Source organism: Scylla paramamosain, chromosome 13 (assembly GCF_035594125.1).
Source record: "Scylla paramamosain isolate STU-SP2022 chromosome 13, ASM3559412v1, whole genome shotgun sequence".
In the NCBI taxonomy this organism is placed as follows: Eukaryota; Metazoa; Arthropoda; class Malacostraca; order Decapoda; family Portunidae; genus Scylla; species Scylla paramamosain.
The window spans coordinates 2,330,001-2,353,245 of NC_087163.1; the positions used below are offsets into that span (position 1 = coordinate 2,330,001).

The 23,245-nt window shown below is 40.2% G+C and overlaps 1 protein-coding gene and 1 long non-coding RNA gene across 12 annotated transcripts in view; both read right to left on the bottom strand.

The window, feature by feature from the left end:
* The window catches only part of LOC135106148 (uncharacterized), a 49,174-nt gene extending 47,982 nt beyond the window's left edge, over nucleotides 1–1,192 (bottom strand). The window contains exon 1 of the long non-coding RNA XR_010271132.1: nucleotides 1–1,192. This exon is cut by the window's left edge and continues 399 nt beyond it. This is a non-coding gene — a long non-coding RNA (uncharacterized LOC135106148).
* Nucleotides 1,193–2,187: 995 nt separating this feature from the next.
* The window catches only part of LOC135106320 (uncharacterized), a 98,179-nt gene continuing 77,121 nt past the window's right edge, over nucleotides 2,188–23,245 (bottom strand). For 6 of the 11 annotated variants that reach the window (XR_010271259.1, XR_010271260.1, XR_010271257.1 and 3 more), the window contains 8 exons: nucleotides 21,490–21,584; nucleotides 20,445–20,624; nucleotides 19,892–20,019; nucleotides 19,096–19,358; nucleotides 18,183–18,313; nucleotides 16,160–17,944; nucleotides 13,222–15,355; nucleotides 11,520–11,658 (listed from right to left, as the gene is read on the bottom strand). Coding sequence is in view for 3 of the 11 variants with exons in the window: in XM_064015208.1 (XP_063871278.1) it covers nucleotides 3,748–3,822; nucleotides 4,651–4,847; nucleotides 5,021–5,353; nucleotides 5,590–5,758; nucleotides 6,167–6,336; nucleotides 6,866–7,059; nucleotides 7,541–7,667; nucleotides 10,677–10,948; nucleotides 11,439–11,658; nucleotides 16,160–17,944; nucleotides 18,183–18,313; nucleotides 19,096–19,358; nucleotides 19,892–20,019; nucleotides 20,445–20,624; nucleotides 21,490–21,584 (4,339 nt within the window). In the remaining 8 variants the exon portion in view is untranslated. Of the gene's footprint in view, nucleotides 3,823–4,650; nucleotides 4,848–5,020; nucleotides 5,354–5,589; nucleotides 5,759–6,166; nucleotides 6,337–6,865; nucleotides 7,060–7,540; nucleotides 7,668–8,291; nucleotides 8,398–10,676; nucleotides 10,949–11,438; nucleotides 11,659–13,221; nucleotides 15,356–16,159; nucleotides 17,945–18,182; nucleotides 18,314–19,095; nucleotides 19,359–19,891; nucleotides 20,020–20,444; nucleotides 20,625–21,489; nucleotides 21,585–23,245 lie in introns of those variants that run through there. The other 5 variants (XR_010271264.1, XM_064015210.1, XM_064015209.1 and 2 more) reach the window with 5 other exon arrangements.

The following is a 23,245-nucleotide window of genomic DNA, read 5'->3' on the forward strand; positions in this document are numbered from 1 at the left end:
GAGGCAGAGCGCGCCATGTGCCTCTGTTTACTTAAATGTTAGATGTTTGCCCTCCGAGGAACCCGTCAAGTGGGGCTCGGGAACTCACAACTTATCGACGACCCCCAAGCATATATAGACCGCGCGGCAGGTGTGTGCGGCCCTCCAGCATGCCGTTAATCATGCACACACCACGGCCTCCGCCACGCTCATGCCGCGCCGCGCTTTCCGGAATAGGCCCAGCAAAGTAATATTTTCTCCCTCAAGGTCGGACTGGGCAGCTTTCTCGATTCATTCTGCACCTTGTCACCACTATACTCTATTCAAGAACTTCAGAAACATTTGCCTCTCCTACAAGGTGGAGACATTTCAGGCAGGCCTTGTGTTCATCTCTATAGGATGACTTCCTGGCCCGTTGTCTTTCATACGCTTATGTTAATCCCTAGAATCCCCAGCCATGGAAATACTTGCTCTGTCTCTTCGCCTATTTGTTTCTTTCACTTTCTTCTCTCTCTCTCTCTCTCTCTCTCTCTCTCTCTCTCTCTCTCTCTCTCTCTCTCTCTCTCGATGATACTGAAATGACAGGTGTTTTTTATCCGATGGCTTGGTAAATTCAGGTTCATTCTGTTCAACTCGACACAGCCCTCCATATAATAATCCCCTCTTCAGTGACACTCAGCTGGCCTCCTACGCTGCACATGTTCGGTCTGTTCTTTTACTTATAATCTAAACTGGAAAATTCACATTTCATCTCTTGCAAAAACGGCTTCTATGAAGTTAGGCATCCTGAGTCGTCTCCTCCAGTTTCTCACCCCCTCAACTGCAAATTGTGTACAGGGGCCGTATCCGTTCATATATGGAGTATGCTTCACATGTGTGGGAAGAGTTCCACTCATACCGCTCTTTTAGACAGGTTGGAATTAAAAGCTTTGCATCTTATCAACTCCTCTCTAAATTATTATCTTCAGCCATTCTTATCTCTCATCGCCACAATGTTGCACCTCTTGTCATCTACCGCTATTTTCATGCTAACTGCTCTTCTGATCTTGCAAACTACATACCTCCTCTCCTATCGCAGACTCGCTGCACAAGACTTTCTTCTTTCTCTCTTCCCTGTTCTGTTCACCTCCCTAATGCAAGCATTAACTAGTATTTTCAATCATTCATCCCTTTCTCTGGTAAATTGCAGTTCCCTGCCTGCTTCTGTATTCCCTCCATCCTATAACTTGAACTCTTTCAAGAAGGAGGTATCAAGACACTTAGCCTCTGCTATTTGATCCTTCCATTTGGCATTGCTCTGTGAACTGGCATTTAAGTGGACCATTTTTTTATTTTAATTTTTGTTGCCCTTGGCCAGTGGCCCTCTTACATAAAAAAAAAAAAAAAAAAAAAAAAAATATATATATATATATATATATATATATATATATATATATATATATATATATATATATATATATATATATATATATATATATATATATATATATATATATATATATATATATATATTGACATACATTACTAGAAAACTTGAGGCCATCCACTGTCTTCACTTGAATGTTATTATGCTCCTCTGCTGTATTTATTACTTATTTATTTATTTATTTTTTTAGGCATAGGTGTTTGGCCTCTGCCAAAATTTTTTTTTTTATCTTGACAACCCCCAGAGCTCCCTGATGCAGTCATTGTTGAAGACAGAATTGATAGAGAGCATGTGGATGCTCTTTGGCCACTCAACAATAACCTTGATAAAATGGTTTACTTCTTAAAGGACTTAAACTCATTCTGATCAAAAAATATTGAAACCAGTGCCTCCCATTTGCTCAGGCACTAGCCAACATGGGAGGCATTTTGGTTGGGTTGCTCATAGTGAGTGTGGAACAGGCCCTGCATCATATTTAGCTCAAACCAGTGCATTTGCACCAAGTACTATTTAAAAAATTGTCTGATGATGACACTCAGGAGAGCATGAGGATCTAGGATTTAAGAATTGGGGAAAAATTCATATTCATACCAGAAAAATATGTTGATCAAAATGTATCCTAAAGCCATTCTTGTAACACTCCAACCTTAGAATTATTGTAATCTTATTGAAGACCAATCCAAAATGTGATTGCAATTTCCCTCCTGGCAAAAACAAGAAAGGCAATGATACTCTTGTATTCTATATGATCACAGCAAAGGTTAAGGAATAAAAGTCACTCACTAAAAAGGGTAGTTTAATGTGCATATCTGCACAAAATCTTTACAATAATAACTGTACAAGTGCTGCACCAATATTAACAAGTCAACTTGAAATCATTAAAACATGCCAAGTTATATAATATATATTTTGGAGTAATGCATAAAATTTTGTTAAAATAGTATACTGTTGTGGTAATCTTTACAATATATTTTCTCTGGGTTTGTTACAGACAAATACAAGGAGGCCAGAAAGTGACATCTCATGCAGCCTGCCACACGGCTCCTGGCAGGCCAGTCAGCAGACACTCCTAGCCACCACCACTGACAGGGAGAGCTTGTGATTTACAGTGACTGTTTATCAAAATATAAAAAAATAGAAAATACATTCTAAGCTCAAGTTGTTCCTAACAATTATATTGCATAACCTGACCTGACAACACTCATGTTATAGTGCAATGCTGTAGGTCAATCAACTATCACATGTACACTCCATAGCAATGGTTCCAGGGGCAGCCTTCAGAGCTCTTTCTATCTACAAAAGGAATGGGAGAGGAGTCAGACAACACTTGCTCTGGCTGACAAGTACAGACACCAGCTGACAGTTAAAAGCTGCAATTACCATCAAGGATCTCAAACCAATTCCTTTATCACAGAACAAGATAATTCAGTTCAAGAACTGAAACCATGTTTCTGCTTTTTTTTTTTTTTTTTTTTCATGAGCACAATGTGAATATGTTGAGGGGACAAGCAATATTAAGTGAGCTCTGAAGATCTCTGACCCTGGCAACAACACAGTTTAATAATTGGAATGAACCTCCATCCACAACTATCAGTATGCTTTATAACAAGACTGAGTTCATTGTGGGACAGAGATGCAGGAACACTACCATACATTTTGTTTGTGCTAGCATACAATAATGGCACACTTACATACAGCACTGTTGCTAAGAAAGGCACAACCAAATGGTTTTATGGAGCACCAGCTCATTACTCTGGGTTACTTCTTGATTTATAGAAAACTATAAATAACTAGGAATAGAAAATGTGTAAATGACTAAAGCACACGTTAGTATTAAGCTTGAGGGTTGCTTATTATGGTGTCTAATCATTAGAGAAAAAAAATATAAGAGAATAATCTAAAAAAGGAGTCATAAGACGGACGTACGAATGTATATTACACGTTATCCCTTACCAGTCACCATTGAAATTACTGCGTTCAACACCTGAGTATATATTCGTATATATTTTATACATTTACTCTCACCAGCAGGTTTCCTTGCAGTGAACCTTAACCTACATAATAATAAAAGTTCATGAAAAAAATAATAATAATGCTTAGCTCTCAGGCATCTTACTTCAGGCAATGGCATAGTAACAGGACTTTGAATATTGTCACATAGTACTTATTTACATCAAAAGTATTGACTGAAGCAATTTTTACATGAGCTGAATTTCTGTAAACAGAAAAAAAAAAAACAAAGACAAAGACATGATAAAAAAAAACTCCTTAAGATTGACACACAAGGGACAGCCACTGAGACAGGACACAGGGAAGGTGAGAAGGAAGACTGCAGTGGGGGACTAAGGCTGCTCCTCTGGATGTGTGGCGCCATTCCCACTGTTCCCCTTGATGCCGTTCATCTCCATGTCATAAGTCTGCAACACAACCACCTCCTCAGACACACCCACAAATATCAACACTTCATTTTTCCCCTGACTTTATAAAATGCCACAATAAAATAAGCTTAAGAATTAATCAATTGAATGCTTGTGTAACATTTATTTCATTCTTGTATTCTTTATCATATTCTTTTCTTTTCTTAGATGTAAATGTTACAATGCTACTGCACTTTGTTTGCTATGTGCCAAAAACTTCAAGGCTCTATATGTATGTATACAGTGTTGAGTAAAACAACATGAATAGTAACTATGAAGCTAAGTGGGAATAATACACACAACATTGTACTACATGATATCATTCCAGGCTTCTGTAATTATCCCTAACATTCATTTTCTAAGTGGTAGATGATCAAATCAAGAAGAATCTGAATACATGCTCATGATCTACATCAAATAGAAAAAGCATGTTTTATACAGAAATTTTCACTAAGTTTACACAAAGAGGTTTTTAATAAATTTTTTTTAAAGGGAAGCTTTTTGGTTTTGAGAAGGGTTTAACATTATTTTATTAAGTACAGCATTCACTAGAAAGGTAAGGATGGGTGCAAACCAGCTTGCTTTTTAGTGCACTTTATGTTAACAAGAGGCAATGGAGGGAATACAATTACAACTTTACTACTTCTTGCCAGTACTTCACACAAGGGCAGGGAGGAGGCAAACCAGACGACTGTTTCAACGTTACCTTCAGCTGCTGCCATTACAAAGCGGAGAGCAGCCACCATGCCAGTCTAGTCAACTCAGGAACTACACGCTGCACACCAACTACTTGTTAATACGAAAGCGATGGTTAAGCGATTTACTTACATTGTCCCCTACCTTGTATGACGGGTTGTCATACGAGGCGTTCCTCGATGAGTTAATGTGAGCCTTGGCGTGGCTCTGTTTTCTCAGGAGAATGACAAGGAGTGCAAGGAAGCCCAGGCAGGCCACGGCCGCAATGAGAGCAACAGCAACCAGGGCGGGATAGTAGTTCTCTCCGTTGCTTTCTACTTCATTAGGATCTTATGACAATAATTATCATTAGTATGTTTGTCATAAAGAAAGTCTAGCACAGTCAGTTATACCTTTACAAGCTGAACAATATTTATGTTCTTCCAGCATTTACAATTTCTTTTTACTAAACTTCATTTTTTATATGCACATACAAAATCTAAAAACTTCAAAGCCAACTCACCAATTTCACTCTTCTCAGGCTTGGGAAGTTGGCCAGCCTTAGTTGAGAACTCCACCACGTTACTCTTCTTCTTGCGGCCATTGGATAGGAAAGCCTCCAGCCACACCACATACTTCACATCTGGCTTCAACTCGTTGATGTAGACCATCTTGTCCTGGCCACTCTGGGGGATCTTGAAGGTCTGTGAGTCAGTTCTCTCATTGTCGTTGATGTACACAACACGGTACACACTGACATACTTCACTTCTGGCTCAGGTATGCCTGAGTACAGCAACTCTGCAGTCTGGGAGGTTATCTTGCCAGTCCTGATGCTAATCTCAAAGTCATAAGGATCTGAAAGTAATGTAGCAGATATGAGATGAGCCATGCACATTTAAGTATATTATCAAAATGCTCCATTCATTTACTGATTGATATGAGAAGACAAACTTTTCTCTTTACCTCCTAAACTTGCAATTGCTACAAATGGAATACGCATCCAGTCTTAATTTACGAGAGGTACATAAACATTCCATTGTCAGTCCCTGCAAGCCACACACAAGAAAGCAGAACTGGATGATGAGACAGACCTTCCTCAGGCAGTGTGGTGAAGGTGATTGGCTTGGTGTTGGTCACCTTGGTGGTCTGGTTCTCGTGAGTGATGAACACAAGGTCCACAGTGTAGGTGGAGTCAGGCTGGAGGTCACGAAGGTCCATCTGGTCGTTGTTATGGTGGAACAGCTGACTAAACTTGGGGATCTGAAAATTTTTTAAAAATTGGCATGTTTTTTATTGTTTTTATTCTTCTTCTGTCTAGCATAATGAGTGAGAATTAGCAAGATTTTTTTTATTCTACATTAGTATAAGGCATCAAATATCTTGGGTTCTTTAACATATCTCTGAAAACAAAATTGAAGCAACATTCCTTTTGCTGTCCAACACAGCCAATCATTTTAATCTCTCAAACTCAACTAGCTTAACCAAGTTTCTAACCATGACTGAGAAATATCCGATATATCATAAAGAAATAATACAACAATGTGTCTTACTCCACATGCTACATTATATTCTGAGTGCAACAATATCAGACAAAATACTGCACACATCACTTCCAAAGTTTTACGCACTTTGGAAGTGCTCCCTCAGACACACAAGCTTGCTACATACCAGATTATTTTTCTGAGTATACTTGACTTGTACACCATCAATGTACTGCAGCTCATAGTCACTAAAGCTTCTCCATGAGACCTTGGCTGACGTCTTTGTGATCTCTGAGGCGTAGAGCTCGGCATCAATGTCCAGGCGTGGCAGTGGAGTGGTGGTCGGTGGATCAGTGGCTGTGGAGGCAGGTAGTATTATACTATTAGTACTATACAGTCACTGACATACTGGTAGTGCTTCACAGTGAAATTTTTCTCCCATCAACATACTCTCCAAGGAATTCCTCTGAAATTGACTTCTATGCATCTACTCAAATCTTTTCTCACCATTATGAATGCATGAGTCTGACACTCAACACTGTGGAGCAAGCAGCTTTACAGATTAAGCTCTGTACACGTAACAAACCATTCTAGATGGAAAATTCTTGATGTCTATTCTAATTATCTCTCTCCATCAGCATACTCACAACATCCATCAAGTCACATCTTGAATTTCTTTCTTCCACAAATTTTCCCACTACATTTCAAAATATATGCACTGAAGAATGATCACACTTCGGCTGAATAGTGCACTTTCTAAAATCTGAAGCACATTCCACAGTATAACAAGGAATACAATGACAGTGAGCTGACACCTACAAAAAGCTTGTACTGTATTTCAATCTCTACACAAGTGTTGAATCAAATCAATCCTCTGCCTCTGTACCTTCCTCCATGGTGGTGTAGGTGAAGACAGGGGAATAGATGGGCTCAGCCCCCTGGACAGTGAGCACCACCTGCAGAGTGTACTCAGTGGCAGGCTCCAGGCCGGTCAGCATGTGGTCCCACTCAAATTGGAAGATGAGGGAGCCCATGGGTACCAGGACCTCCCTCATCCAGGTGTTGGGATCCGGTTGTCCTCTGGAAAGACCACAGTTAAAAGCTTTTTGTTTATATTCCTGTAACAACTTCAAAGGAATGCTGTTCTGATGTCACTGTTCTGCCTTCATATAGTATTCTGGTTCCATCTCTTGCAGCAATTTGAACTCTTAGAGTTCAAATTAATGATATACACAAAGATCTCAAGGATGAAAATAATTAGGTGATATATTAAGTAGTCTGAAGTGCAAGGTGCTGCACTCATAGATGGCCCAAGATGGGGATGTGATAGGGTTTTCAGGAAGAATACAGAAACCAGGAGACTTATAAATAGATAAACTGCATCTAAGCACATAACTTCATTTCACTGAATTCTCATTAGCACATCTCTGCCTTTCAAGAGGAAGAGAAGGAAATGCATAAAATCACACTTTACAAATATTAAGAGTTAATTTTTTCATTGTTCACTTTTTTGTATTAACAAAAAATAGAGAAAATAAAGCATTAAGGGGTACATTCTTACTCTGGGTCACTGGTGTATCTGAGGAAGAGTTCTCCTGGCAGGCCTTGGTACAGGGAGGGAGTGGTGAAAATCAGGTGGATGGTTGAGGCATCCAGCGATGAAACGTGTGGCTTGGAGATCACCTCATCTGAAAGGTTCAATGCCCAAAGTTTATTGTTGAGTCTCCAACAAGATTAATAGAATAAGAAAGTATTTTGAAATTTCATGAAAGGCACATTTATTTTCTGTGTACATTAAAATTTTGAGATGAATACTGAAAAGCAATGATGAATCAGTATTCTTATATACACATGACCAGAGTTTTATATATCCATCAGCCATAATAATGAAAAATATAAGATTTTTGTGAAATACAAATCCTTACATGCCTATTATTAAGAGGTTTAATGTTCATATCAACATTAAGCAACCTTCATTCAAGCATACTATACTATTTCGGAAGCAGGTTGCTCCTATAAAATTAGAGCAAAAATTCTGACAGTCATAACATTCACTGGTAACAACCAAGAGCCTAAATACAAAATTCTATAATAAAGCAATAAGTAACAGACTAATAACTGCAATATTAACTTACAAAGAATCAACTTGCATAAATTATAACAGCACAATACAAGGGAGGGAGTGAGGGGACTTGGAGCCCCTCCTCTGCATTTCTATCCTACACTAAGACAAGGCGGGATGCTTTGTCTCAGCTGCCCCACGTGAGGGGCACCTTAGTCTGGTATACAGAGACAAGGCAGCAGACACACACCTGGCCCAAAGTAAGGGGTGGCAGGGAAGGTGGCGGGCAGGAGGGCGGGGGGTGGGTGGGGCTCCCACCACAGACACAGGGGGCAGAGGAAAGGTGGCAGGGACACCTAAAACACCACATGCATCTCCAGTTAGTGGCAGGCAAGACACATGAGGCTGTCTGCCTCTACAGCTGAGAGACATGAAGTGACAGGACTACACAAGATTTTTTAGGTGTTTAGTTCAGAGGAATATGAGAGAGTCAAGTTCTTTCATAATTTGCACAGTTTACATAAAGTCCAGATAATATATTAATTTGAGTCCACACTTCAGTTTTCTCATTTCCTTTATGACTTGGAATTATGTGTCATTATTTATATTTAAATTCTTAAATGAAATATTTAAAAGAGATTTAAATAAAACAAAAACAGACAGTGATAATTGTTTTGATGATGAAGAGATGAAACAGCCATCACTGAAAAAAGACATGCACCTATACACAATGACTCTCATGATATGGAATACATAATATATACAGAATTAGTAAAATATTCAAAGGTGGCAGCACACTGGAATATTGACAACACACACAGTCTTTTCAAAACCCATTTTTCAATTACAATGTAGTACTGTACACAGTAACAGTACATAAGAGTACACAGTAAACCTTCCAAAAACTGTCAGATGGTGCCACCCTGATCCATTATGAAAATGTTGAAATACACATCAACAATGCAGCTCCTACCATGGACTCTCTTTACATGGTCACACTACACTACCATGCTTCATTCTAAGCTTGAGACATCCTGCACTGGAAGACGTTCCCAGACTAATAGTTTAATATTATACAGTATAATGATTAGCCAAAGCATAGTCATTGTCTACTAACCAGTCAGTCAAACTTCCTTTTTATTGACTTGGTCTGAATGCACCTCCTAGTGCAGAATATCTCATTCAATCACTTCTGTCTAAGGGGGGAGAGAGAGAGAGAGAGAGAGAGAGAGAGAGAGAGAGAGAGAGAGAGAGAGAGAGAGAGAGAGAGAGAGAGAGAGAGAGAGAGAGAGAGAGAGAGAGAGAGAGAGAGAGAGAGAGAGAGAGAGAGAGAGAGAGAGAGAGAGAGAGAGAGAGAGAGAGAGAGAGAGAGAGAGAGAGAGAGAGAGAGAGAGAGAGAGAGAGAGAGAGAGAGAGAGAGAGAGAGAAAATAAGACAAACACTGTGAGTCTTCAGAATATGCCAGCGTGCACAGTGGGGAAGAGTGGCCGATGCAGGGATGAGCCACACCCATACCCACCTTTACTCTGGCCGTGAGAATGCACTGTCTCCACACCTGATGACCCCAAGAAGTCAACCTCTGTAAGGCAAACATGCAACACACACCATGACGGGGCGATTGTATGTACAGTGGAGTTCTCCAAGAGACTGAGGTCTGGTTAGTGACTACAGTTTAAAACCTACATCACCACAGTATTTATTTAAGGTATTAGTATTTTATGAGAGGGTTATAGGGATGTTATTCAAATGAAAGGTGAAAGTATATTTACATTGCTATAAAGGTAAGGAGTGTAAATAAAAGATGAAAAGTATGAAGTGTGTATATATGTATATATGTACTGTATAAACTTATATAGGAAAAAATAACCTAACTTTCAACCCTTACCAAATATGACAGTTACATTGCTGAGCCCACCATGTGCAGTAAAGTCTCATCCTGACTCACAATAAGGTTACTGTATGTTATAATGAACCAACCTACAGAAAAGAAAAGAAAAAAAAAACTCCAGCTGACCTCCGCTACAGGTGACTCATGCAATTATAAATCCACGGCATGTTGGGACTTCCTTTCTTATCCATCCACTTAGGCAATTGTATATTTTGTGATCAGGGAAGTCAAGGCTGGTGAGGGTTAACTGTATTTACATGCATAAAACAATATTCACTGTTGAAAATTTCTATCAAACAAAATCAATTAGATGTCGTGAAAGATCAAAAAGATGGGGGTACATGAAAACATCTCTAGTCAGTGTTTGGTGTAGCAATGATCACCTGGGCACCTGCCACACATGTACTGTACTACCATCACTGTGAATTCATGTGTTTTTAATGCCTGCAGCCACATCTCTCCTGCATGTTGTCTAGTGTGCAAGGCTTGGTTATGTTTGTCCTTGTGTGACAGACAGTTATGGGGATGTAAGGCTGGCCTGATGGTGAGGCTCTGTTTTTTAATACAATCTGTTCTGAGGGAAACATCTTTCTTTCTGTTAGAGTGAACCAAGAAGGAAAAGAAACAAAGGAATAGTCATATGTACAGAATTTATACAGATAACTAAAGATGCAGAAAGAATCAAATTAAATCCTGCAAATAGAAAAGGAGTTAATAAGAATTTTGTCCAGCACAGCAGAGACTCACTTTCAACAGAATGAGTAGCGCACTGCCAGGCTCTGCAGCAGGTCTCCCCAGGAAGGGTCACAATGACAGCATGTTCTGGGGCACACTGCAGGTCAATGGGTGGGATGGTGGGTACAGGGTCACACAGGTCACGGCAGGTCACATTGCCATAGTTGCAGGTACATACTTGGGAGCAGCCAGTAATCTCTCGAGGGATCTGGTCATAATTCTTGTAGGTTTGCCCCATGTACTGACAGGCTGAGGTGGAGACACACTTCATCTGGCCACAGCACCTGCAAAGGAGACAAGCTACTTATCAAAACTTGTTCTCCCATGTATAATCTAGTTCAATATTATAAAGCCTGTTTACTTAGAGAGATAAACTTAGATTCCACAGGAATTGTAATCTCTCTCTCTCTCTCTCTCTCTCTCTCTCTCTCTCTCTCTCTCTCTCTCTCTCTCTCTCTCTCTCTCTCTCTCTCTCTCTCTCCCTCGCTCTCTCATTTGCAATCAGAAATAATATAATGATAAAACTGGGTTGAAGGTCCTGATGGCATGGCATTTTGCTATATAAAATAATACAATGAAAAAAAGTAAATAAATAAAACTACAAAACAGCTTGATCTTCTTACCATACACAGGATGTTGCAGAATTTTTCAAGTCATGACATGCTCACAGGATAATAGAAAAATTATAACAATTAGTACTATATACATGACAACACCTTGCAACACAAGGAACAATAATGAGGAAAATGTGCACCACTATGGCTGAGGTCTTACTTGGGTGGCTCAGGGATGTGGTCTGGGTCAATTTTCCAGTCCAGACAGTCAGGATCAATAAGCTCAAGGCCAAAGGACAGTGGACACTCGATGGCAGCGCAGTGCACCTCCAGACTTTCGGTGCAGATGCAGACATAGGAGCAGCCCTCATAGAACTCCTGGCCAGGCTTGTAGTACCTCCCCTCGTGGGAACACATCTGACTAGCGTCTATTGCCAAACCTGTTTGTTGAAGTTTAAAATTAACGAGTGGTTCTTCATTATATGCAAAGCAACAGATCCTAAGAAATAATTGTCTGTCATAATAGGGATGTTTTTATAGTTATAGATCTAAATATCACTGAAAACTACACATCCACTTGTGTGATGTGCATAATGTAAAGTGTGTGGACAAACCACAGTGAGTGAGTTATATTACAATCAAATATCATAGACAATATTGACTTTGTTCAATGTAAATTAAAATCCTAATAGACAATTGCTGTCTTGTAACCCATTTGAAGATTCAATAATTTTTATGTTCTACATCACTAATATCATGTAATACATGTATATGTACACTCATTTATGAAATAAGGAATCAATATGTATTACAGGAATGAGAGAAGACACAACAGCAGCAAACAGGTGGTACAAGACTATGGCTAATGAAGAGCAGTAAAGCCACAACAGCCATGCACAGAAAGCATTTCAACAACAAAAAGAAACACATTTTCATCGCAACACTTCTAGAGATAACTGTCAAAGGTACAATTCTTTGCACATCTGTTCTACACTCTAAAAGCCACCTTGAAATATGAAAACATAAACATTTGCTGAAATAAGGCAATCTGTAGGCAGTATTACATTGTTAACAAAGGTTGCAGCCACACCTCTCACAACAGAAATCTAGCATTCCACCACCACTAATGCCGATAAAACACTAAACATGACTAGAACTCCCTGCATCCTACTGCCGGCGGGGACATCCATACATTTGCTTACATCACTGTTATAAGCCATTGACATCTATTATGACTAAAGCTCCTTTAAGCCTGGTGTCTGTCTACCATTTAAAGCCCAGAGAGAGATTATACTGCATAATCATCTAAATTTGGAATTACTCACAACTGCATTTACTCATTTATAATAAGTCAATACCAAAAAATCTCTCTTTGGCCAACATGAGGCTGTCCCAGGAGGTGCAACTCATGAGTCACAGAACGTGAGTGGTGGAGATCTCATCCTTCCCTGTTTCCCAGCACAATGATTTCTGCTCAGGTTTAACCCATCTACCATGACAAGCAACCAAAGGACAGTCTGCTGATAATGTGCATGGAAACATTTTTACATGAACTTCATGGATACTACCACACTTTGCAGTTCTTCAATGCATGTCATGAATAGCAAGCTTAAAAACAAACTTCCTTTGGTCTGATCTACACACTAAATTTTAAGCATATAACAAGACATAAAGCTTATCCTTTTTCTCATAAAAAAAAAAAAAAAACTGCTTCCTACTATGAGAACAAAGATCCAGCTGCATGTGAGGCAGTGACCAGTGTTCCCTGCAGACCCACAATGCTGAAGCTTGTGTTGTTGTACCTCAAGGGTGACTCTCCTGGACTTCTTTTGAAAATGGTTAACATCCTATTAAGTAGAATCATTAAATATTCTACACCAAAACAGAAAACCAGGAGTCCCTTTGTAACATGTGTCCTCCCCAAACCTTGATGTCAAGCAGTCCAAAACTTTCATGCCTCCAAGGCCCTTAACACCACTGTCTTTTTAGGTGAGTCAGAATACCTTTACTTTGGTCATGGAGGTTATTCTTGCTTGGGGAATCCAAATGATGCATCCTGTCATTCATTGGTGGCTCTCCTCTCACTGAATGGTGGGAGACATGCTCATGGACATTGGGGAGAGCCTGAGCCTGAGTGATTCACACCATCGCTATACTCAACGTGGTACGACGTTTCAACTCGCGTTTGAGTCGAGTGGTTGCTGTGGTGTGGGCTTTCAAAGTTTTCACTGTCGTCTTCTGTAAGGTTCCACTCGTCCTTTCCGTCAGTAGGTAAATATGGGTTTTCCCTGTGATTCAAAGGTAAATATGCAACATCTTCTGGTTGTTCAAAATCATCTCTGTGCTCAAAAGGTAGATGTAAGTTCTCTTCATAGTCAGCATTATGAATTTCACTAATGTTAACATGATGTTCCTGATCAGTTGGTAAGTAAGAACCTTCTTGGTGCTGAGGTAAATAGTCATCACTTCCAGGCTGTTCAGAATCACCTCTGTGCTCAAGAGGTAGATGCAAGTTCTCTTCATAGTCAGTACTGTGGATTTCACTAATATTCACATGGTGCTCCTGATCAGTTGGTAAGTAAGAACTTTCTTCCTGGTGCAGAGGTATATACCCACCATCTCTGTGCTCAACAGGTAAGTGTAAGTTCTCTTCATGGTCAGCATTATGAATTTCACTAATGTTAACATGATGTTCCTGATCAGTTGGTAAATAAGAACCTTCTTGGTGCAGAGGTAAATAGCCATCACTTCCAGGCTGTTCAGAACCATCTCTGAGCTCAAGAGGTAGATGTAAGTTCTCTTCATAATCAGCAGTGTGGATTTCACTAATATTCACATGGTGCTCCTGATCAATTGGTAAGTAAGAACTTTCTTCCTGATTCAAAGGCAAATGCCCATCACTTTCAGTCTCTTCAAAACCAGCTTTGCGCTCAAAAGGTACCAGATGTAAATTCTCTTTGTACTCAGCATTCAGAATTTCACTTATATTGAGGTGGGGATCCAGCAGGTATGTGGGAGGATTCTGTGAGTTGGCATCCTCTGAGTCACCCACTTGAGAGGCCAACATGGTATCAGCTGAACCTGATTTATCTAGGTCGCTGGAGTGGCTTTCATTTATCCCATGGCTGGACAATGAAAAAAGGTGACTCCTATCATCATTGGAGGTTCTGAGGAAATCACTATCAGTTTTTGAAGACTCAACCTCATTCAAATTTATTTTATTGGGGAAGATACTGATTGTGCCATTGATCAGGAGACTTTCACTGTTATTGTTTTGTAAATGGGTTTCATCTACAGAATATTCAGCATCATAAGTGTCTGAAGTTTCAAAATTAGTCTTGGATTCCTCATTTGTGGTTGTAACATCCAAGTCCTCTGGTACAGAAGTGTTGACCATGTCAGGGTCTTTACCATCCACAAAAACTAAGAGGGAAGCATTGTGTTGGTGAGGTGCTTCTAAGTGAATTTCTGGAGTTTTGGTGTGAGTGTCATTCAGCATTCCGTCTCTCCTTGAGCTTTCCAAGGGTATGGGAGTCTTGACTGTTGTTGTATTGAGTGGGAAACTTCCAAGCTGTTTGTGTTTAGTCAGAAGATCATTCAAAGATGTGAAGTGTTTCCGAGGTCTATCAGAAGGGGAGGGCTTCTCTTCGAGGAAAGAAGTCTTATTCCTGTGCTGAATATCTTCTGTGTCATTAATCACATCCTTTTCAGCATCTGTGGTGGCATGATCAACATCCTCTCTCATAGCTGAATCTGTGTTAGGAACATCATCAGGTTTATCAGTCAGGATCATGGAATCATTGCTAATAAGATTCTTCTCATCTGGCATGGTACTGGGCTCATGAGTGCTATTCATCTCCAGTTCCCCATCAGATACCATGTGAGTAGCTTCAGTATGTTCTTGTGGTACTAATACATCATGGTCCAAAGGCATCATTTTGCAGTCTGGTATAGAGCAGCAAGGGTCTTCTGGGCTTGTGATAAGTGTGCAATTTGAGTCTGGAGGAAGCTGAAACAGAGGACACCGAGGCTTGCAGTGGATCTGTCCTCCACGACAGGTGCACCGACTCCCGCACTCTGTCTCCTCCTCGATCAGCTCACCCTCAACACACTCCAGCCTGGAGGGTTCTGGCACACCTACAACAGACCACACTGCATGTTCACATTCACATAAGCCATGATGCACATAACCTTCTTTTGGATGGAAGCACTAACAAGAAGAAAGTGTTTATAATAGTATTGGGTAATCATAATTTAGAATCAATATATTTCAAAGTTTTCAATAAAAAAAAAAAAGATTTATTCTTGTGACATGAATTAGTTTAAGTGCCAAAAGTCAAACAGGTAAGTACCTTTACAGGAATGTCCTCCAACAAAAGTTTCTACAAAAATGACACTTTAAATATAACATTACATTACTTCTCAATTATGATGTAAAAGCATTTGTTTGCATCAAGTGGATATGTTTACTGATGTCTACTTCCCAACTACAAAAATCTGCAAGCCAAACTCTTTATTTCTAGACTGCAAAAACACTGCCCTAAGCAGGATACTTTACAAATTGTGTCACCAATCCATGATAACAAAGTATGAGCTTTGTTGCTTCAATAAAAAATGTGGCTTGTTTACATGATATGTTCTGCACCAGCATTTCTCTTTAAAAGTAAGGTGAAGTTTGTGTTATTTCAAAATGCAAATACTACTTGCAGCTCATTTGAAAATGTAAAAGACATTTAGGCAATCTATACATTTCTCTGAGAATCAATAAAGTTCCTTTCATGCATGAAAATGTGTGAAGATCATAAAAAATTTACTGAAAAGCATGCTAGAGGAAATTATTTTAAAATGCAAGATTTTCTACTCCATGCCTTATGTAGTGCAGTTGCTGAGGAATTACTGATCTCATGCACAATAAAAAGCTTACTGCAGAGCAGAACCAACCTGGATCTGAGGAACTGCTGAGGAGTGTGGCCTTCGAGGTGGAGCTGACTAGGTCAAGGAAAGACACACGGAACTGGTAGGCCGTTGCAGGTTGCAGGTCGTTCAGGTACATGACAATCTCATTCAGGTTCTCTACTTCAATATCCTTCACAAAGATCTTCTTTTCTGACCAAGTTAGGGAGTCAGGACTGAACAGGACAGTGAAGTGCTGGTCCTCAGACGAAAGAACCTTGAGCCTGACAGCATCAGAGACAGCCACTCGGATCATGACTGTGGTAGCGTTGACAGCCGTCACCTTCAGGATGTTGAGGTCATGGGTGCCCAGATCCTCTGCTCGACTCTTCTTATCCAAAACATTGTTGAAATGTGTGTGATTGTGGCCTTCATCCCCTTCATGGTCATGAGGGTGAGAATGTATAACACCATTCTCATGGATATGAGTGTGGTTGCCAATTCCATCCATATCATTTTCATGGTGCATATCATGGTCATGTGAATGTTCCATGTTGGGATCATGAGGGTGGCTGTGTATGGTTCCATCTTCATGAGTGTGCAAGTGTACATCAATCATGTCATCCTCATCATGAGTGTGATTCATGCTGTGGTCATGAGGGTGAGTGTGGGTGGTGCCATCAGCATGAGTGTGTTCATGAGTGTGCACACCAGTCAGTTCATGTTCATTCTCATGAGTATGATCATGGCCAAAAGTTTCATTATGACTATGAGTAGTTCCATCTTCATGAGTGTGCATGTCACCCATGCCATGTTCATGGTCATGTGTGTCATTCATGGCATGGCTGTGAGGATGGCTGTGTGTGGTTCCATCATCATGGGTGTGTTCATGCATGTGCAACTCAGTCATGTCATTCTCATCATGAGTGTGGTTCATGGTGTGGTCATGAGGGTGGGAGTGGGTGGTGCCATCAGCATGAGTGTGTTCATGAGTGTGTATGCCAATGAGTTCATGTTCATTTTCATGAGTATGATCATGACCTAAGGTGTCATTATGAGTGTGGGTAGTTCCATCTTCATGAGTGTGCATGTCACCCATGCCATGTTCATGGTCATGTGAATGTTCCATGTTGGGATCATGAGGGTGGCTGTGTGTGGTTCCATCTTCATGAGTGTGCAAGTGTACATCAATCATGCCATCCTCATCATGAGTGTGGTTCATGCTGTGGTCATGAGGGTGAGTGTGGGTGGTGCCATCAGCATGAGTGTGTTCATGAGTGTGTACACCAGTCAGTTCATGTTCATTCTCATGGGTGTGATCATGACCAAAGGTGTCATTATGAGTGTGGGTAGTTCCATCTTCATGAGTGTGCATGTCACCCATGCCATGTTCATGGTCATGTGAATGTTCCATGTTGGGATCATGAGGGTGGCTGTGTGTGGTTCCATCTTCATGAGTGTGCAAGTGTACATCAATCATGCCATCCTCATCATGAGTGTGGTTCATGCTGTGGTCATGAGGGTGGGAGTGGGTAGTGCCATCAGCATGAGTGTGTTCATGAGTGTGTACACCAGTCAGTTCATGTTCGTTTTCATGGGTGTGATCATGACCAAGGGTGTCATTATGAGTGGACTCCTGCTCATGGGCTTCATTCATCACCTCATCAACAATTTCTGTCATGTTCTTCATTGCTGCTTCTTTCTCTGTGTCTGTCATATTCAGCATCTTCTTCATCATGATTTCCTTCTCCATGTCTGTCATGTTTTTCATTTCATTCATCATAATTTCCTTATCTGTCTCTGTCATATTTCTCATCACTTCATCTTCCAATTCTGGGAAAGGATGAAACAAGGAACCTTCATTATCAATCAAAATTACATACACCACCTGCCCACATGTGTGTCACTTTCAATAAACAAAATCACCACCTAAAACAAAATTAGAACATTAAACAGGCATTAAAGAATGAAGACATACAAAACAGCACATTAAGGTACAACAAGCATAGCTGACACACATCACACATGAGACAAACAACACACAAGTGACACATAAGTAATCAGAACGCACCGGTGATGTTGGCCCTCATGACATCTGGAGTGGGCTCGTCACAGACAGTAATGGAGCAGCATGAGTCGTTGGGGTCTGGCAGAGTTTCACACTTCTCTGCACCTTCAGGCATGACCTTGAAGGGTGGACATCTGTGGGAGATTATAATGTTATTCTGATTTTTTTCTAAGTAATAGCATTCATTTTCTTTACACTAAAAGAGCTCATACATACTTTTAGCATAATAATCTTCACAGCATGAAGCATCAAATGCTTGGTTATCATATGGAACTAAAATTGGTGTTTCATAATTAGTGTTATGTAGATTCAATGCATATCATTACTTAATGTAAGAGTTACAATATTTTGAGAGTAACAAGATTCTAGATTCAACTGATCTTCAAAGATTATGAAAGGACATCATCCTCTTAAGCAATTATAGAAAACTCTGAAAAGTTGTAAGAGAGAGAGAGAGAGAGAGAGAGAGAGAGAGAGAGAGAGAGAGAGAGAGGAGAGAGAGAGGAGAGAGAGAGAGAGAGAGAGGAGGAGAAGAGAGAGAGAGAGAGAGAGAGGATGAGAGAGAGAGAGAGAGAGAGAGAGAGAGAGAGAGAGAGAGAGAGAGAGAGAGAGAGAGAGAGAAAATAATCATGGATAGATAAACATGGATAAAAATGACAGACATAAGAAGACAGTTAAATAGACATGAGAATATTCAGAACACTATTTAGAATGATTAATTATTTTCTCCAACACCAAGATGTCTAGATAGAACAGCTGGTCAGACAAAATAATGATCCCAATTTGTTCTGGTCTGTACATGATAGGTGGAAATAGGTAGGTAGGTGTCATACAAGGACTGCCATGTGTAGGCCTGATGGCTTCTTGCAGCTTCCCTTATTTTCTTATATTCTTATGTTCTTGTGTCCTTGCTCACCTTGGAGTGCAGGAGATGTCACCAAAGCCAATGCAGACACACTGAGATTCACAGCCATTGTAGAAGGTAGCATGTTTGGCATAAGTGACATTGCCTTGTGTGCAGCCATCAGAAAGTAGAGATGGGGTGTGGGCAGCATCAGTGGCAGCCTCTGGTGTGGAGTTGCAGACACGGATTTGGCAGCAGGAGTCATCAGGGTCTGGGACGTACTCACAGCCAGGATCCATCTCTGTCCCGTCCTCATGGGAGAATTCACAACGAGGCTGAGGGAGTAGGGGAGCTGATGAGGTGAGTCCAAGGCCTGACGTTATGCAATGCGGAGTAGAGTGAAGACATCTTGCAAAGTTAGGCCATGAGTGAGTCAATGAGGTGACTAGTGGTGGTCGTAGTGGTGAAATGCATTACTTTATCTGTTCATAAGTCCCAACCAAGTGTCATATACTAGATATTTTGTGTACAAAGATAGCAAATAGCAATTATTCATTAAGGCTTCTCTCCACTCACACCTCACTGCCCTCATGTTTTGATCTCTCATTACAACACTACCACAGATCACTCAATAAATTCTCAAGGAAATCTTAAATAAACACATTTCTACTTCATAATGTCACACCACTACCATCAAGAACGCCATTACACACACCAGACTTCACAGCTGTCATATCATTACACTTGCTCTCAAATCACAAGCCCCAAGAAGTTCCTCACATCACCCCTCCCCCCCTCACACACACACACACACACACACACACACACACACACACACACACACACACACACACACACACACACTCACCTCACACTCTAGCTCGGTGTTGTTATTGCAGGTGCAGCGCAGGGTACACATGTCGTAGAACACATCCCCAGGCCTGTATGTGCTGTTCTTGAAGGTGCAGCCTCCCTCCTTAGATCCTGAGGTTGGGTCTTCAAGAAGGAAAGAATATTAGGCATGGTGGAAATTACCTTAGCCTTCTAATTTCCAGACAATGACTATTTATTTCTGGGCAAAGTTTGATGCCTTTTCAAATCATAATCTACACAGTGATGGGACCTGCAGTGAAATTAGTAAACTGAATGAATCTCAACCTGATATAAACTAACCTAACACAGCCCTTTGATGAAGATGCTGCTACTTCAATATAAACCACAATATTACATCAGTTTGAGTGAGAGAGAGAGAGAGAGAGAGAGAGAGAGAGAGAGAGAGAGAGAGAGAGAGAGAGAGAGAGAGAGAGGAGAGAGAGAGAGGAGAGAGAGAGAGAGAGAGAGAGAGAGAGGAGAGAGAGAGGAGAGAGAGAGAGAGAGAGAGAGAGAGAGAGAGAGAGAGAGAGAGAGAGAGAGAGACCCACCTGGAATACAGCCAGTGACAATATCGGAAGCGTTGCCAATAAATCCATCCAGACAGCGGCACAAGTTCGTGGCCTCGTCTGCCTCTCCATCAACGAGGGTGAGGTCCTTCAGCACAGCCACGTCCGCAGAGCACTCGGCATTGGGTCCACACACCACGTTGACACATTCCTCCCTGGCTGCTGACCGGGAAGAGAGATATTGAGGAGGAAAAAAAAAAAAAAAAAAAAAAAAAAAAAAAAAAAAAAAAACGCATCCCTTGAAGACCTCGCTGTGTTAAAAATTGTATCACTTATCCAGACACGCGTGATGTTTCTTTTCTTTTGCAGATTGTGGGTGGAAAGAAAAAAGGTTTACATGACAGCGCGACTCTTAACTCTTACTTTAGACTCTCGTGACATAAAAGGCTTAGTTAACATTTGGAAAGAACTTTCTCTGCAATGGCAAAATAGTTACTTCATCAAAATACATCATTCATGCAAAGATGTTACGGCCAGAATTTAAATGGAGGTAGTGAAGGCAGTGAAAGGAAAAATTGCCCCAGCCCGTATGATTATAAGATTATTGCATGATATGGGTGTGTTCATCCCTGCGATCTCTCCTACACAGACTTTCATAAACGAGAAAAGTGAGATTTCCTTTTAATCTTATGTCTAGGAACTATTTAATCAAAATCTCTATGCATATTTTGATTTAGTGATCTACTAACTACACTTCCCTTCATGTCAGTCTGTTATTTTATTTAGCGCGACAGATTTCTACCACACTCGTATTCTGTAGCGCTTAATATATATATATATATATATATATATATATATATATATATATATATATATATATATATATATATATATATATATATATATATATATATATATAAACATACTAATCTATCAAAATGCATTTTAATCATGGCAACTAAAAGATAATAATATTGCGACGCATCACCAGACTGCACCTAGCTATTAATCTTTATAAAATACTTATTATTCACTGGAACAAAATAGTAATGATGTTACTGCGACACATCACCTGACTGCGCCTTACCTTGCGCACTGCTCTCGCACTGCACCGCCACGCAACACTCGTCGGTGTCATGGGGCACCTCCTTGCACATCGGGTCGTCGCGGTATGATCCAGCTCTAATGGAAGGGAGAAAACATGACAGATTAGAAGAATTCAAACATTAGATATAATGAGTAGTATTAAAAAAAAAAATACATATGGTGTGTCCATAACATCTCCCTGGATCTAGGGGGGAAAAAAAGTCATTGGGAGTATGTTGGGACTACTTACGCTTCTGTCGTCATAAGTAAATTCGTTTCTACTATCACTCCAGTCAGCTCAGTTTGCATAAACCCTACACAAACATATTCGTAATGATTTCCGTTGTAACATGACGCACACTGTAACCTCAGTACTTCTATGAAATACCTACGGTTTTTGTGTGGAGACTAGACTACGCTGCTGTCCTCAATACAACTCCCGAGATATATATATATATATATATATATATATATATATATATATATATATATATATATATATATATATATATATATATATATATATATATATATATATATATATATATATATATATCACACGCGTACACACTCTTGGTCCTTTCACGGTAACGGCAGACCCATTATGAAACATAGTATTTATCTACGCCAGAGTTCCCAGTGTGGCCAGTGTCAAGCCACAGAGATCAATGGGGCCATCCAATGGCGTGATAAATAGCCAGGCTTTCAAAACGGAATCAATATAATCAGTGAGGTCAACGGGGTTGAAAGGTGTCGAGTGGGGATTGATTGGGGCGCCCTGTAAAGCCCCACACAGACCTTAATGGCTTCCCTCAGGTGTAGTACTATTAGTTAGAGTAGTATTAACGTTACAAATTCGACGAACAATCAGTAAAATTTAGAAAAGGATCGATGAACGGTAGTTTGTTGATTCCTCGTCACTACATTCTATAGATAAGTATTTATTTATGTTTACTAATTTGTTTTGTTGATCTATTTATCTATCTATCTATCTATCTATCCACCTATCTAGTATCTATGTATCTACGTCCTTTCGCTGTTTGTTTGTCTCTACCCATATCTGCATATTCATCTGCGCTCCCTCATTCAGTCTGCCAAAGCCAAGAGTACACCACACCCGCAAACCCGGACCCAGGGCGATGACACACCCCTCCCTTTCACGCCCTTCCCAGAGGAGCGCTTTCCACTGTAAACTGAAGTGTGACCGCAGAACAATAGCTGATTCCATTTCTTAAATCCGCGGAGAGTGACAACCTCTAACAGCGGCTCTCGAATGCGCTGACCTAGAAAATCACAGCTGGCGATGGTAGCAATAATACTGTTGTTCCCCTGTAGTTTAGTTTGTATATTCACGTGTTCAGGGGTTGTATTTTATTGATACGTTTTGTTTTATTTATTTATTTATCTGTTTATATTTTTATGGGGAAACACCGATGTCATCACTGCGTCAGGTGTCTTTGGGAAAAAAAAATGTCACTTTGAGTACGTACTTTAACGACTTGAACTCATACTTGTAAGCACTGATTTATATTAAAGCATTCAGCGACGCAGGAGGAACTAGGTGGGATCAAACGTGGGACAGGATACGCTCAGCACGTGCTCTTTACCATCCAGCAATGACTGCCACTATGACTCAACTGGAAATTGGTATGGTCGATCTTGAGTATCCTAACTAAACCATTATGTCCGCTATGCTGACATGGAGGAAAAAAAAAAAAAAAAAAAAAAAAAAAAAAAAAAAAAAAAAAAAAATATAT